Source organism: Centrocercus urophasianus, unplaced genomic scaffold (genome assembly GCF_019232065.1).
Source record: "Centrocercus urophasianus isolate 14NV4802_14NV808 unplaced genomic scaffold, USGS_Curo_1.0 seq_14, whole genome shotgun sequence".
In the NCBI taxonomy this organism is placed as follows: domain Eukaryota; kingdom Metazoa; phylum Chordata; class Aves; order Galliformes; family Phasianidae; genus Centrocercus; species Centrocercus urophasianus.
In genome coordinates this window covers 45,292,163-45,309,365 of record NW_024884586.1, presented here as the reverse complement: position 1 = coordinate 45,309,365, position 17,203 = coordinate 45,292,163, and the positions used below count along the sequence as shown (strand labels likewise).

General features: G+C 38.8%; 1 protein-coding gene across 1 annotated transcript in view; it reads left to right on the top strand.

Moving 5' to 3' along the window:
- The window catches only part of JAG2 (jagged canonical Notch ligand 2), a 60,119-nt gene extending 46,237 nt beyond the window's left edge, over positions 1-13,882 (top strand). Inside the window, exons 16-26 of the mRNA XM_042814827.1 lie at positions 391-504; positions 839-952; positions 1,626-1,742; positions 2,564-2,591; positions 3,556-3,641; positions 5,679-5,792; positions 5,969-6,084; positions 7,345-7,590; positions 8,003-8,134; positions 9,119-9,275; positions 11,593-13,882. Of these exons, the coding sequence (XP_042670761.1) occupies positions 391-504; positions 839-952; positions 1,626-1,742; positions 2,564-2,591; positions 3,556-3,641; positions 5,679-5,792; positions 5,969-6,084; positions 7,345-7,590; positions 8,003-8,134; positions 9,119-9,275; positions 11,593-12,065 (1,697 nt within the window). The 3' untranslated portion in view covers positions 12,066-13,882. The remainder of the gene's footprint in view (positions 1-390; positions 505-838; positions 953-1,625; positions 1,743-2,563; positions 2,592-3,555; positions 3,642-5,678; positions 5,793-5,968; positions 6,085-7,344; positions 7,591-8,002; positions 8,135-9,118; positions 9,276-11,592) is intronic.
- Positions 13,883-17,203: the final 3,321 nt, after the last annotated feature.

Genomic DNA, 17,203 nt, shown 5'->3' with positions numbered 1-17,203 from the left:
TTGCAACATAAAGCAGGAGAGAGAGCTTCATCTCATGTGGCAGACCTGAGTTTGGGCTCATATTTTGGGACGTTGGGGTCCCTCCCTATAAATTGTATGCTAGAAAATTCATAAGGTTCGAAACAGATGTTTGCTGGAATAAAGCAAATGACTTTCTCTCTAATTACTTGGCAATCAGCAGTATTATTACTGAAACTTTCCTCTTAAGTTCTTAGTCTTCCGTAATGTGTTGCTCAGTATTAAAAATTGAAAACTTCTTTATACAAATATAATTCCCTAACAATCAAAAGCACTGTTTTATTACAGAACCTATTTTATAGAGAAATACTGTGTTCTTTCTCATGGTCTTGGCTAGACTGGATTGGCTCATTTGAATAACTCTTTTTCTAGATTTCAATGATTGTTCTCCTAATCCATGTCACAATGGTGGCCGATGCATTGATTTGGTAAATGACTTCTATTGTGAATGTAAGAATGACTGGAAAGGAAAGACTTGCCATTCACGTAAGTGTTTTTCATTTTTTTTCTTTGCATGAGTCTGGTGTTCCTGAAATGTAAAATAAATCAATCACAATAAAGTCATTTTAATTACCTCTGCTACTTTCACAGCAACTTCTAAATAATTTAATTTTTCACAACCCATAGTGCAGTTGTGCCTTAAGAGATGCTTTTAGATTCCACTATTTTTGGTTTATTATAAAGCTTCAACTGGAACCATGTGTTTCTTGTACTATTAAATTTTAAATGCAGTTTCTAAAGGAAATTGTGACTTAAAAACTACCCAGTCTTAATTTCTGCTGGCCTTAAGTTGCTAAATTTTAACTTATTCAATGTGTAGGTGAATACCAATGTGATGCAAATACTTGCAGCAATGGTGGAACATGTTATGATGATGGAGATACATTCCGCTGTTCGTGTCCTCCAGAATGGATTGGCAGTACTTGCAACATTGGTAAGCTCTTTAACTGTGTGCTGACAAAAGTAGAACAGAGGAAATAACATGTACCTGTTTAGTAAATGGGCAAACCTGTATTTTAGTTGGTGTATGAATTCAGAGTGGTTTCTTGCTTTTGTGTAGAAAAACATCTAGTCATAAGCAGCAGTCAGCATTCAGCTCTTGTTCAGGCTGTTCGTGTCACTTGACATGAGATACTGAAGTCTGGAAACTCATCTCTTGTGATGGGTTTACGTGGTCTTTTCTGTAGCTCCTCAGCAATTTGGAACACTTGGACTTGTGTCTTTAGAGACTCTAAATTAAAGTCAAAAAACTTTAGGGAACTTAGTCCTCAGCTTTGCCTGAAATTCATAATGCAGATCTAGTGAACAAGAGAAAACTACTTACAAGCCACATGTACAGGAAAAATAAAATGGAAAGAGTTCTTCCTAGGTGATTTGCAGGGTCATTGCATTCTGCAGGGCATTACTGCTAATATTTTTGATGGGAGTAAAATTCAGTCTGCGTGGTACTTTTTATTTCATAAACCTCAAGCAATTGATCGTGGAGGTAGGTGACAGATACATGGCACTGGAATCTGCTGGTGCCAATTCAAATGCTATTCAGGTACTTTGACATTTCCAGATGATCAGTATCTTGTGCTGAATAGATGCGTTTTCTGTTTTCAAAGCTAAAAACAGCAGCTGTATACCAAACCCTTGCATGAATGGTGGAACATGTGTTGGCAGTGGAGACTCCTTTTCTTGTATCTGCAAAGAAGGATGGGAAGGACGTACATGCACACAGAGTAAGGCTTCTCTCCTTTATTCCCTTGAGCTACTAGGAGTGTCTAGCACAGAGCTGTTAATTGAAACAGAGCAAGCTTATAGTGTTCAAGTGCCAAAATATCTGAATCATTCAGGGTGGGAAGTAGATGGGAAGATGATGCCTTGACTAATGAATGAAGAACTTGTCGTGTTTCTTTTTCTCAGCTCCCTGCCATAGTCAGTCTTTCAGCCTCTTACAGAAAAACAATCTTCAGGAATATGTATCTATGAGGACTGTTTTGCTCTGTGTGTTAATTTTAATGATGAGAAGTATGTGGGAAAATAAGATGGTAGTGCATATTCCAGAATTTGCAGCTATTTCTCTTAGGCTAGCATTTAACTATTTCGGTGTACCTACACAATAAAGTGGTTAGGTGGAGTAAGGCCTGCAGCTGACCTGCAAATTCTTCGTGGTGTGAAAGATGCACTTAAGAGGTCTGGCATTTTGCACGTATATATATGAAGTACCAAAGTTGCAGTCATCTTTCAGAAACCATTTACAGGATGTTTGTTTTAGGCACTGTTGATACAACCAATACTCCTGTTTTATTTTTATGTTGACATTATGCTGCATATCAGTTTGTACTGCTGATATATCAGGATTACTGAAGTTGTAAGACATTCCATTTGTCACTATTTTCAGTATTCTGAAAGTATTTCTTCAGTCTTCTAGGTCTAACTAAATTTTCTTTACAAGTGTGTGAGGGGGGGAAATTTCTTAGCTTTTTTTCTCTTTAAACTTAATGTTGCACCCTCCAAATAAATACACCAGAAAAGTTATATTGGTCTGTCTTTTTTGTAGATACCAATGACTGCAACCCTCATCCATGGTAAGTAGCAGGATTCCACTTCTATGCCTATTGTGAAAATAAATCTAAATACAGGAATACAGATTTCAAGTTCAGATTAGAACTATTTCTAATCTAAAAAAATGAAACCAACCTTTTTGCAAGTCCAAAAATAATTTTTGTCATATTCTTCTATTCCTTGACAGTAGCAAAGCCCCCAGAGCAATGCTGTGTTGATTTGTGTATGAACAGAAAATATTTTGTTGTAGTTTCCATGCCAGAACTGACTGGTGACTGACTTACTATAATATGAAATGAGTCAGACTTGATAACATTTCAAGTATTTACTCTTGAGTTCAGAATGAGAAATAATCAAAACCTGTTAAGTTTACAATAAATAGTTCTAGAGGAATGTAGAAACATCCAGTTAAATTGAATCTTCTATATGAAGTTTTAAGGTTTTTTGGGGGGAGGTATACTTTGGGGGTATTCTAAATACAAAAGTTCTCATGTATTTTTGAAAGGGAAAAATACTGATGTAGATTAAGCAAGCTGTCCACGTTATTGCTGTTTTCTACTTCTGCAGTAAGCTGCTCTTCACGTATTGTAAATTGTAAAAGCTCAAGCTTCCTTTGTGTTAGATTTGTAATGCTCTATTGATGAACTTCCAACACTTTGTGGGTGTTGCTGTTACTGAGCAATATATTTATCTGAAAGTGTGCTCTGTCTACTGATGGAATAGGTTTGTCCCCCTGAACAGTAGCAGAAGGCTTAATTAACAAAGCTTTAATTACAGACCAATGAAACAGTACGGTTCAATGAAGTTTAAAGCTAGTATTATACATTAGCAAGGACTTATTTTGTTGAATAGTGAGAAAGTGCCATAAATTGGGCCAATAGGAAGGATTTGTTTGAACAGGCTGTGTAAGGAAACTGATTTTTGCTCATCTTTAGAGTTGTGAGTGAACTCTGAGAACACCTCTGCGATGATTTATTATTTTTACAGTTACAACGGAGGCATCTGTGTTGATGGTGTGAATTGGTTTCGATGTGAATGTGCACCTGGATTTGCAGGCCCTGACTGCAGAATTAGTAAGTAAAGCACCTATACATGCAAAGATTTGAAAGGGGTACCATTCTGGCACACAAGTCAGAAAGAAGACTGACTCTTTTGTATTTGGTCAGCTGAATTCCAAATAACAGAAGCTGAGTCAGTCAGGCACTGGTACTCACCTTGCAAGCAATGGCAGTTTCTGTTCCTTTCTTTATTCTATTTAATGGTGTAGAAGTGACTTGACTTAAATTATACTCAAAGACTAAGTTGCTGCTTTTTGCCATGCATTTCTGAAGGGTCATAGAAAGTATAATTAAGTTGCTCATCAAAAGAACTAATTAAAAGATAATGCAGTAAGTGTACTATTTGATGTTAGAAACTAAGATCCACTGGGACATCATAAACAAATGAAAATATGAGGGGTGTAGTGGTGGCATATGAATAACATGCAGCTAATAGAGCACAACGCTTTTATCACATTTCTTGCAGAGATCTTTTGAAGCTATAAAACAAAACTAGCTATTAACCTGAAGGACAGAAATTTGAAAAGGGAAAAACAAAGACTGCACTTAATTATTGTGGACAAATGTTTTTTAATTGAATACTACCATTTTGACCTAATTGTCATACACATATATATGCACAGGTTTACCTCTTTGGAAGATCAAACTTTGCTCTTTGTCTTGGTCCTGCTTCTCAAGCAATGCAATGTTGTGTGTTTAGATAGAGATTACATCCTCTTTCTGCCAGACAGTCCATGACCTGATACCTCTAGTCAGTAGGTAATTACAGCACTTACGGCAGTAGATTTGACTTGCTGATCTCTGGATAAAGAACCAGATATGGCTTGTAATCACATGTGTATCTACATCCAGATGCCCATTGAGAGATTGAACTGTCTGTCCTCAGACATGAAATGGAGAGGACTACTCAAAGACAAATACTGTGTATCTGTAATGGGCTTGCTGACTTTTCCCCTTGTTTGGTATATAGATGAAAGGAATAGACCTGACAAAAATGCCTTTTACAGAGTGCTGGTAAGACTAACAGAATTAACAGCTGTTTAGATGGCCCTAAACCAATATAGCTTGAAGAGAAGAAGCTTCTGTAGATTAGATATGAAGAAGAATTTCTTCTTGGAAAGTGTGGTTAGGCATTAGTCTTCCTAAGGAAATGGAGCCCTCATCCCTGGAAGTACATGAGATGTGGATGTGGCGCCTAAGGAATGTTGTTTTGTTTGGATTGATGGTTGGACTTGATGATCCTAAGGTTCTTTTCCAACCTAAATGATTCTGTGGAACCTTTGGAAGATGTTTTGGGAGGAATTGGTGATGATCAGCAATGAAACAGCTAGGCTCTATGGATCAGAGTTTGACAGGTTTATTTGTTACCTTTGTTGGTAGACATTTGCATAAATTAGTTTTGCTCAATTCCCCAGTGTTCTGCATCTGAAAGAACAGTGCTTCCCTCACCTTTTTTGATAGACTTCCAAGTCTAAGCCTCTGGATCTTTGAATGGTAGTCTGTCTGTAAAAGTAACATAAATGTCTGTTCACTTTCATACTTAAGATGTTGTGTGAAATGTCCGTCAAAAACTAAGCTCTACGTTATTCTTCCTTCTTACAGTGGATTAGGGTTATTAGGGCACTTTCAAGCCAACTGATTGTTCAATTCTTGCTATGTAACTTGATGAAAGCGTGTGCTTTTCTGTGAAGTCTAAATAGCAAACTCCAGGGCTTAAGTCCCACACTCTGTTCTGACACAAGCTGAATATAGAGAAGGCATTTGCACCTTCAGTTGTCCAGTACTCCTACTCTGAGTTAAGTCAGTGGATGACTTGAGTGCTGTTTTTTTCAACGGGGCTTCAGTTAGGATGGAAATAAAAGAAATCTGTTAGAGGCTGCTAAGAGGTTACAGCTGAAATGGTAGTGCTGCCCAGTTAGGACAGCCAAGCTGTCTTTTGTATGTTGGAAGACCCAGTGTTGTCAGATTACATCATGGTAAACATCTAATTGCAATCATTTAATTATAGTGCTCTATGTTCTTGCCATTGAGTTGTACCTATTTTCTATCTAGATATTGATGAATGCCAATCTTCCCCTTGTGGATATGGTGCCACTTGTATAGATGAAATCAACGGATACCGATGCACTTGTCCTCCTGGAAGAGTTGGTCCTAGGTGTCAAGAAGGTATTCCTATATCTACTATCAACCTTTACCCAAAAAACAACTGTATACAATGCAGTTAGTATAGAATTCATGTGTAGTAGTCTGATGTGTAAGGAACAGCAGCAAAAGTAGGCTTTCTTAAAATGTGTAAAATTTCAGTAACTCTGAAGTGAAGTGTCTGTATATTTCTTATGTAGTGATTGGAATTGGGAAGCCTTGCTGGCTTAAAGGAATGACCTTTCCTCATGGCAGCAGGTGGGATCAAGAATGCAACAGCTGCCACTGTTTGGACGGCCGTATTGACTGCACCAAGGTAGGTATTTTGACCTATTTCTTAAAGTCATTCTGACTGAAACGTACTTAATTTTCATACATAGTTTGGTCTCTTTTTTTTTTTTTTCAGTCTAGGTTCTTGCATGGGTCACCCTTAAAACAGCCTTTTTTTTTTTTTTTTGAATGTCCACTGACTTCTTGTAGAAACATTTATGGGCTTGCCTTTATAATGGCAAGCTTTTATTCTGTTCTCTGCCTGCCATAAGAAACTCTCTAGAAGCAGATAGGTACCTTGCAGAAAAATAATTAGGAATTGTAAAGGAATAATGATCCTTGATGATAAACTTCTGCCAAATACTTGAAAGTGGTGTTAGAGCTTCTAATTCTGTGAAATGCTAATGCCAAAGTAAAGGACAGTTTCCTTAGTGGATGATATTTGCCTTTATGAATTGACAAATTGCAATGTTTGTGTATTATGGATAATATATTGGAAGAAATACGGTTAGTGTAGGTGCAGATAGAATGTGTTAGCATGTATACTTAAGGACTTTCAGCTGTGCTGTGATAGTGTATCTTAGTGGATTTGTGGTTGCTGTGCAGCTTTACATCACAGCTGGGGAGAGACATGACTTGTGCTTTACAAGTTGTAAGGCTAGGTGGGTGGCTCAAGATAAGAACTAACAGTACTTGATGTCATTGCCTCAACTGGATGTTTCACGTTTCACTGGAAGCACTAGTTTGAAAACTGCTGGCTTTCACAGATCTGCTCTGCCTTTGTATTAGTTTAAGTAGGTATGCCCTGTAGGCAAAGAAATAACTTGCACTTAATTATTTAGCGTGCATTTTTAGACTTTATGATATTGGGAGTTTGAAGCTTTCTTCTAAAGAGAGCAGTGCATGGCTGTAACTACAACTGCAGGAGTACTTACTGATGTGAAGGGAGTCTTGAAGATGTGTACCAGAAGGCAGCATGCAGCTTTGAGGAATAAGTAAAAGCGGTGTAGTGAGTGCAACTTCCATGGTTCAGAAAAAGTATTAGAAGTTCAAAGTGATGAGAGATTAATCTGCAAGTCCTTCAGTGTCATCAGTGTCTTGGGTAACCTTTGCTCAGTTTACATTTCAGTCAATACAAGATGTTCATATTTTCAAGCAATTGTCTGCTACTAAGACTGCAACACTGTAGAAAGGTGATTTTTTTACAATCAGCAGTAGGTCATGACCTTTTCATGCAAATTGCTTATTTTGATTTGATGTGTAAGAGCAATTATGTGTGACAGTACTTTTGTTCTTTATTTTTCAGGTGTGGTGTGGGACAAAACCTTGTCTGTTACACAAACTTTGGGATAATTCAAATTACCAATGTCCTATGGGTCAAGAATGCCAAGAGAAGTACATGAAATGTTTCCATCCACCGTGCACTGAGTGGGGAGAATGCAGTGCCTCTGAACCTCTGCCTCCTAATATCAAGTGTCTACCTAATTCTGGGTACTTGGACAATGACTGTGCTAGGATTACTTTAATTTTTAATGGAAACAAAGTCCCACAGGTGAGAACAGAATTATTAATGAAGAATGGCAATATATGTAGAGAGATATTCCATGTTAAGACATAGAAGATTAATGTTTCTAACACAACTCCTTGCAGTTACTTGCAAATTTTATTTTTAGACTCTTCTGTTGATATAAACTGTTTGTTCAAAGGGCAAGGAAAAGTTAAGATTTATACCAAATACTTTGTCTTTTAAGTTTCAAAGAAGTTGTCTCTTACAGTCTGAGCCTGTCTTGGTCTATACTAGGGTAGTCATTACAAGCTCAGCTTCTTACCCTTCGTTCCAGGACTGTTTCTTACTTTGATGCTCTCTTTTCTTCTTTCATCAGATCTCAGTAACTGCAAAAACTCTGAAGGTGTTTACTTTTATGTTTTTGAACTGAACTCATACAATCTGTTTCTTCTAACAGGGCACTACAACTGAAAATATCTGTTCAGAAATTCGGTATTTACCAGTTACTAGATCTGTTTCCAGGGACAGAACTCTGATAATATTATGTGATCTGTCATATTCCACCGAGAATGCAGTAGAAGTTGCTATTGTAAGTATGAGGAGTGTGTGTGTGTATGTGTGCATGTGTGCGTGCATGTACACAAATGTCTTCATGTTAGTTTGAGCCACAGAAGAGATTACTGCTTTCACTTCAATGAGGATACTGCAGTTTTTAACTTAGGCTGACTGTACAGTGACTTTGATGTCACGGAATCTCCTATACTGCTGGATAGATGAAGCACAAGCTTCATGAATGACAGAAGCCTACTGTGTTATCTGTGCAACTGTCTTGGACTAATTCAGCATGTATTAGTGAACAGGTTTCTACTAATATCAGTGAAGATGCAGTTGCAGGTAGCTGGATTGGATCTTGTCAGTGTGAAGAAGTTGGTGCTATGCATCTAGTATGGGTACTGCAGGATATTCATTAAGTGTTTTAAGTTTAAAAAACGGTGCAAGCTAGATGTGTGAAAGTGATTGTTGCTCTACTGAGCTAAATGCTTGCTTTAGAGGCATTTCTAGCCCAGGCTCATAGTGCTTGCTTATGCCTTGTTTTCCAAGTAAATAGTTTTCATGGTAGTGCTTATCCAGGCAGAAGCTGGAGTGTGTCTCTACCAGTGCTGTAAAGAACACGCTGAGTGATGATGCAAGAAGTAAACCGTATGGTATAAATAGAGCAGACTGTTATTAGTCTGGGCTTCTATCTAGATAATCCACATGTCTTGAAGTGCTTTGAGTTATGACTAAATTTAGCTGAGCAGTGTAAGGAACATGGAAGTCAGCTGCCTTTTGAGGGGTGCTAGATATTAGTAACAGGGTGTGCTACCTGTCAAGCCTGACACTGCCTCTGCAGTTCGTATCAAACCATCCATGCTGTAGCTACAGAATGTTTTAAGGTTACTCTTTGTAACTTCTGTCAGGTAAATCCAGCCCATGGATATCAACTAAGATGTAGCTGAATTTAAAAAATTAGAATTCTCTGTCTAAATAACTGCAGTAATTGTATTTTCACCTTTTCTCTACTTCCTTTTAGTCTTTTGTCCCTCATCGAGATGAACAAGATAACAGTCTCATACAGAATGCTGCTAATATAATAGTGAATGCAATCACCAAGCGGCAAAACAGCACTGTTATGTTGGCAGTAACTGAAGTCAAAGTGGAGACAATAGTTGTTGGGAATTCATCATCAGGTAAGGTTCCCCATGCATTAATCCTGTGTTTTTAAAATGTTCTCTATTCCCTGCTGCCAGCATCTAGCCTGTCTTTGTGTGGAGGAATGGTATATTAAGTTCTTCAATTGCTATTAGTAGTGAGGGGAAGGCATTAAGCAAGTTTGTGTGCTAGGCTAAACCTAATCTAATCTGTCATAATGTTCTTTACCCACCGTTGCCATTGTTTAGGCTCTGACTTCAAACTCCTTTCTGTAGCTTAAGCATATTTTTCACAAGATTAAGAGGTCCCTTGTGTTCTTACCTGTTCTGATTTCCCGACGTTAACCAAACCTTAGCTGTTAGTGCTGCTGCACTATAGAAGCTGGGGCTGTGAGGTCTTAAGGTGATGATGGAGTTACCACTGCTGAAATGTCCCACCTAATGCCTTGCTATAGTCGCTGTGACTGGAGGAAACAAAGAGGACCCCTGGTAGGCAGCAGTTCAGTTAAGGTGCCCAACGTGGAAGTCTTAGGAGACCTTCCCAACTCTTTCCTAGATCTCCTCAGCAATCTTCTGGAAGATCTTCTATCCGTAGTCAAAACAATGAGTAAATTGCCTGGTTCCATTTTCTTTGTGTTACCCCTTTAGGGGAATTCCTTTATCTGTTAAAGCCTTGGCAAATGTACTATTTCCTCATCTCCACTAAATGAGTGAACAAGTTTTGATGTTTTCTTGAACAGAAATTGTATAGATAATAAAGAATGGAGCTGTGATTCTGACGTAGTTTAGCATCTCAGTTTTCTGATTATGCATTAAATCCTGGGAAAAAAGAAATAGGATTACTTTGCCACCAGTGAAAAAGAAATTCAAAGATCCTTGGAGAAAGTGGAAAGATGTTGGCTTCACTCTTAAGCACAAGCTATGAGAGTTTCCAAGACTCTTTAATTTCACTATTTATGCTCAGTATTGACTGACTGCCCGTAATTTTTTAACTGGAATAGTTGTGAAGAGGTTGACTGTAACCTGATCTCTTGTGGTCTTTTGATTTGGTGTTCTACCTTTAGGTTTTAAAAAAAAGTGTGGTAGAGGTATACCTACCTAAAGCACTGATGCACAGCCCTCTGTCCTTGTCTGATTTCTCAGGGATGCTGAAATGTCTAGATGGAGATGATTATTAATTCAAGGAAAATGTTTACACGGAATCTCTAGGGAGGCTATCCATTGCCTGAGAATCTTTTTAAACTTTATTTTTAAGTGGCAAGGAAGAACTTCTTTCCTTAAATTCCTCTCCACCTTCCCACGTTTACAGTTCAATATTGAATTGTGTAGGAAAAATGAGCAGAAACTAGCAGTTACTGATAAGAGTATGGTCTTGTCCCAGTATGGTAAAGTATGATTTTAGGTCTCCTGAGGCCAACTGTTTTCTTGGTTAACTCATGTTTTGGGAATATCAGATCCTGCATACCATAACCATCACACAAGAACACGTTCAGAAGACATTTTAACATTGGCATGTGTGTCTGTGGTGTTGAGTTGATTGGTTTGTACAGCCATTTGAAGATTATTCTGTAAGCAGTTGTTCTGAAAATGCTGACAATTTACAGTTGGAGCTGAGGCTGGAGTGGTAGTTCAGTCAGTTCTGTCTACAAAAAGCAAAGCATGTGATGTCTTGGTACTGCTTACAATATGTGAATCCTTGCTTACAAAAACAAAGTATTGTCCTAGTAGCAAAGCTTGAGTGAGGGGGGGAAAAAATGCCCAGCATGAATCTTCAGAACTTTTCCCAGAGAAATAATGTGGGTCTTTGTTTTGGACACTGATTTTTGGGGGGATATGTGATAGGAAACTTGGTGGAAAATGTCTGTGGACTTGAGTTTGTCTGGTAGTAAAAACATGGCTTGTGTTTCTGATACAAATGCTGGTGCCCCTTCTGAAACAAATTAGAGGGGTAATGCTCTTCAGTCTACCTCTTATGAAGATGGACTTGTTTTCCTTTAGTTATGTACTGAGATTCTGGGCTAATTTGGCTTAGGTACTTGAAGATCCTGCTTATATAACCAGTTTTCCCATTAAGGAGGAGGAATAAGCATTTCAAATGTAGTGTTTTTCCCTTATTGTTAAGCAGGATGGAGTCCAGTTTAAAAAAAAAATAGTAAAGAGCACTTCTAGATGAACTGTTGCCTTTGAACATCTACTGTTGTGCAGTAATGATATCTTCCTTCATTGTAAAAGTCCTTCCTTGGATTAACCTAGAGTAGACCTTCTCTATTAGACTTGGGCTGACCTCTTCTTGCAGCTGCTGAGTGCTGTCTATCCAGCTGTATTAACTCAAGGCTTTTTCTCATTTGCCCTCTAGATTATTTGGTTCCAATTCTTTGTGCCGTATTTAGCGTTGTGTGGCTGACTTGTATAATCATCTGTGTGTGGTGGACTCGGAAGAGAAGAAAAGAGAGAGAAAGAAGTCATCCTCCCAGAGAAGAGGGGGCCAATAACCAGTGGGCGCCTTTGAATCCCATCAGAAATCCTATAGACAGATCTTACAGTAACAAAGACATTCGTTACGAATGCAAAAACTTCATATCTCCTCAAAAAAGAACTTGTGATGCAGTGGAGGAGTATGTAGAGTATGAGGAAGAGGAAGATGAAGAGGAGGAAAGAGATGAGGAAATGGACAAGTTCCTTTCTCACAAACTCACAAAGCCTTTGCCTGCAAAGGCATCTGACGCATCAGAGAGCAGTCCAGTAAAGAAGTCCCTTCAAATAGGCAAAATGGACAACAGATCTGTAAAAAATGTGAATGCATCAAACTTTGAAGGCAGCAGAGACTAATCTGTGTTTGGAATGTAGGCAGACTGATCCTGCCCTTACCGGGGAGGGGGAAAATTGACATCTCTGCTTTGCATCAAGGACTAAAAGTATCTGGAGTCAAATGTTCATAGTTTCTTTATTTTGCGTAAAAAAAAAAATAAATAAAAATAATAATAAATAAAATTTATTTTGTTTCTTTAGCCTTGTATAAATTATTCAATGACTGTCAGATGAAAAAAATGAGTAATCTTTGATAGTTGCTATTTTTGTAAAGTTTACTTATAATACACTCGCTGTGTGGCAGAGGAGAGGTTGTATTTTCAATATGTGTAAAGTTTATTACAAAAGACTGTACACTGTTTACAGAATGTATTTCTTTTTATTACTTGCTCTAATTTAATGGTGGCTTTAAAACCTCCTGGTTGAGGAAATTGTGTGAACTTTAAACTGCTTTCTTGACTTTGAATCTCTATTAATGGCAGCTCACTGCACTTGTTACGTTAGTAGCTTCTGTAAGACTTTCTCCAAATTTGCCTTACACACTTTGTAATAGGAACAAAAAAAAAAATTATAGAGATCTTTCAACTGTGGTTTAAAAGTGGCCTTTTAATTTCTGTTCAATTACTTTAGAATTGCAGTATTGAAGCATGTGACAAGTGCCTTGAGATGAAACTTTTTCTATAGCAACTGTCAAAGACTGCCATATGGATAGTAAAATTGTGAGAACTCTAGGTTCCCCAACTGACACAGTTTATTTTCTAATAGTGAAAGTGCTTTTTTGTAAATATGTACATATTAAATGAATCACTCTGTATATTTGATTTAATAACTTAAAATATTTTGGTCTTTTTTTTTTACATGTCATTCCTTTTAATTTATGTTGCAGAAAAGGAGGTTTTATGGCAGTTTATAAGACTCTTTTTTTGGTATTATGTCCAGATTAGAAAATGATGTTAATACAATCAATGTTAGGAATCTGTTGGTCATTTGTATTTACATAGGAGCATAACCACTTACGTGTAAATAGATCCAGAAATGTTTGTTTATCCCCATGTTCAGCCCATCTCAAGAACACTAACAGGTGCATCTACTGTACAGTACCAACATAGCGAGGCATTGTTTTTTCTTTTGTGAATATGTTAATTACATGTGGTATTACTTTTTTTTGCGTTTAAATACAGGCCTAATGAAGGGAACAATATTTTCCTCAACCTTGTTTCTGTTGTGCTTTATTCATCTTCTGCTCTAAGGGAAAAAGGCTGGCAAACTCAGAAGGTGGGAGTACCTCATTGGAAATGGTTATTGGTAGGGGAAGGCTTAGGATTTGTGTTAAGGCTTTGTTATTGCTATGAACTGTGCAAAACTACGTTTATTTTAATCACTGAAGAAGCAAACACTACATACCCCAGTTACCCTGCCAGTGAGAGGAGCGGATGCTTGGGAGTAGCAACTCTGGCCCATGAACAATATAAACACCAATGTTTTGAAACCAGTTATTTTATACAGGAACACAGGATTTGCTTTGCAGGATCTTCTGTTTTAGTATTTTTTTGTTTGACATGTTCTTAAAAAAAAATAAGAAAAAAAAAAACCTTTCAGAAAAGAAACTATTTATTAAAGCATTTTATAATGATGTTTGTTGTAACTTTTTTACTTGTGCTGAATATTCAGAACTTATTTTGATAACCTGGTTAGGAGTTTAGAAAAGGGTACTATCCTTCTCATGTTCCCCAGTATAATCCTGAGTATTTAAACCAAAAACACTTTTTTTTTTTCCTGCTACTCTTGTAACTTTTTGTACTGTAATGCTGCTGTCTTCCATAATCTAATAAAATGATTCCCTCATTGTGTGTAAGATACTTCACATTGTGTTTGCTTTGAGTGACTGAAGTTGTGGTGTGGTGATGCATAGTGAGCAGGGAGAGAGAGCCCTGACAGAACGTGCTGCTTCCTGTAACCTTAGCTCACAGCCTTCCTGTGTCGATGCTTCCTGAGCCTACTTGGCAGCGTTGTGCTGTGCCCACGGCTGCACCGTCAGCGTAGGAGGTGGTGCCCCACGTGTTGGCTAGAGCCACAGACACTGACAGTGCCTGAATGGTGACACTTCTGCGCTGCCTCTTGCGTTACCTTGCAGCAAAAAGTCTTTTTCTGCTGACGGTTATTGACTGCGTGCCTTTTGAAATGGCTCTCCTCCCAGCTGCTGAGCAGAGGCTTGTCTAGCAGCACTGTGGTGCTTCCTTGGGAAAGAAGAGAGCAGTCAGACATGAAAGGGCTTCAAGTGCTCTTACCAAAGTGATTTTTTTCTTTTAAGTAAAATTTAAAAGGCTTGAAGAGTTGCAGAGTATTCTTGTCATGCTCCAGTTTCAGTTGAGTAGGTAGGTTTGTGCTGGTTTCTTATGATGACTTAAATGACTTACGCATGGAATTTCTTCAGTAAGAGTTGAACTCTTGTATAAGGAAATACAGGATATAAATGCCTGATTTCTCTAGTAGCTGTCAATATCTGAAGCAGATCTTAGCTCCTAGCACTCAGTGTTCATTCTTGTCATTGTATGGTTATTCCATCAGGATTTTCTTTGGGGTATTGGGGTTGGCTTGTTTCTGTCTTGAATGAGAGAGCTGTTAGAATCAATTCTCAAATTCAAATTCTGTTGTTACCTCTGGTTTCCAACTTTTAGATATGTCTCTTCTAGCAGAAGAGCTGGTGGAGGAGTGGAAATGCAAGGATAGACAAAGAACTGACACTTCTGACTTTCTAAGATGTTCTAAAATCAACTCCCATGGTTCCTTGGACTGAGGGCCAACCTAGGTGGCTCCCATAGCTCCCTAGTGGTACTGGAAACGACACTAGCGATTCGAGACAGTGCCAGATTGGGAATCTGTTGTCTTCTGTGAGATTAACTATTCTGAGTCTGCAGCATTTGCAAGTTCCTGCTGCAGAGAGGAGTTTCTGATATCTTATACTTAATATAGTGGAGGGAGAGAATGCTGCTTGTTTGGGAGGTTTTATGTGAGTACAGCTAAATGTAGTGGCTCTTACTGCTATAAAGAAAAGGAGAAATAATAGGTTTTTATATATAGTAAGGCTGTTGCTGTTCCACAGGAGTGAGCTGCCTCACTGGCCCTGAAGGCTCTAGATCTGCTGCTTCGTATTACCAAAATAGTATGTAAAGTTAAGTGGGTGAAAACCTGCAGTCTGAACCTGCAGCTGGATCATCTCTAGCTGCCCAAATCCATGGCTCTGGGTGTTGGGTCACGACTGGCACCAGGCCTCAGGAAGATGTCCAGCCTTGTCAGAAAGCTGCTCCGATGTGGCTTTGTGAAACCAATGTAGCAGATGTTGAATTCACAGCAGGTAGTGCTGTTCACCTGCAAGCACAAGCTATTTAGCCTGAAGCACTTACAGTATTTTAAAGGATGGAGAAAAATGTAAGTGGAAAAAATGTAAGTAATGACTTCTAATTTAGTGGAGCTTTGTATATGGATTTTATTTCTATGCTGCTCGTACAATAATTGCATGCCTTCTCCCCTTGTCTCACATGATTTCACTCTGTAGCTTGGTTTCCTTTTGACTTTTTACAGGAAATGTTCAACACGTGCATCACAACTGGCTGATGGTGCAGGTACTGGGAGGTGTGCTAAGCACCACTTCACTTCTGAAAGAACTGTTACCTGAACTAAGTAATGAGTAAAACAAGTAAATGGGCCGAGTGTTTTTCTTTTTAAACAACTTAGTGTTTCCAGGCCAACTTCTCTAATGTTCTTATCAAGATCTGATGTGAACGTGAAACGCTTGGTAAGCTTGATCCTTTTGGCCATTTTCTGTTTTGTTCTCCAGCAGGCAATCTAATTAGTACTCCTGAGACCCAGCTGCAGGGAAGTATTAGTTGTAATGCTGGTCGTGAGATAGCTTAGATAAGGAATTAGGGCAGCATGGAGTTCACTTGCACAGTGATTCAGTGCATTTGGATGCACAGTCTCCTGTTGTTTTTCAGTGCTGATTGGCTGTTGTAGTCCTTGGGATGCAATGGAGATCATATGAGCAGCCCAAAGGAGTTCTCAGACGTGGTAATTTGATAGCCTGGCGTTGGTTGTGACCTTCATGAGTTTTATTGGGAGGGAGGGGGTTGGTGACTGGCTTTGCTGCTGCTTAATAGTGCAGTAGGTGTGGGGTGGTTCCTGGTAGAATCTTGCTTTGGAAAAAAATACTGAATCACAAACTTGTTCTGCTCTGTGCTTGAAAAGCAGTTCCTTCCTAGTTAGCCTCCTGTATTTAGTATTTAATAAGTCTTGGAATAAAGAATGGGCTTGTAAAATGCAAAAGGAACAAAAGGTTCCTTTCAGAATGAGGTAACACTGAATGCTTTCCATGTTCCTGTCTTCTATAATGGCCATTCTTGAAGCACAGAGCATTTCTACGCAATCCTGTAGAGATGCAAGACCACAGCTAGAGAGTCGCACTCTGTTTTCTGGGCTCCTGGAAGAGTATTGCTTTCAAATGTTCTGTCCAAAGAAATCAAGTCCACAAAACCAACCCAAATGCAAATCCTTTCACGCTGTTGGGTGGGGAAAGACTTCTTAACTTGTATGTCTGTCTCACTGCTGTGCTATCTTTTTTCTCATCTATCTGAAGGAGTCTTGGGTTGGAGGGGACTTCCCTGTGGCAGATTTGCCATGCTGATAGGCTGTGTATTAAAGAAGGTTGAGCCAGGCAATGGTGGAGCAGGTTTGGAAACTGCTATGGTAGCGGCACACACAAGGCCCTTTGAAGGCCAGGCCACCTGGCTGGGAGCATATCTATGGGTGTAACCCTACCTGCTGGTTAGCAGAGCCCTGCCTGTGAGTGGAAGTTTATTCAGTGAACAGCTGTAGAGCCTCAGATCAAAGGTCCATCCAGTCTAGCAACCTGTTTCCTGCATTAGCCAGCAGAAGATGTGTCAGGAAAGCACAAGAAAGCAGCGAAAAGAACATGAGATCCCTTTTTCATCCAGCTTCTTGAAGTCAGTGGTTTATGGGCTTCCTCGGCCAGAAGGTTTGCGAGGAACCTGTTCTCTATTACACAATTTCATCCACGCTGAACAGGACCAGAAGTGTGCGTGTTCCCAGACAGCACTGTTCTCCTCTTTAGCCCACTGGTGGTTGTAAGAAATACTTGAATA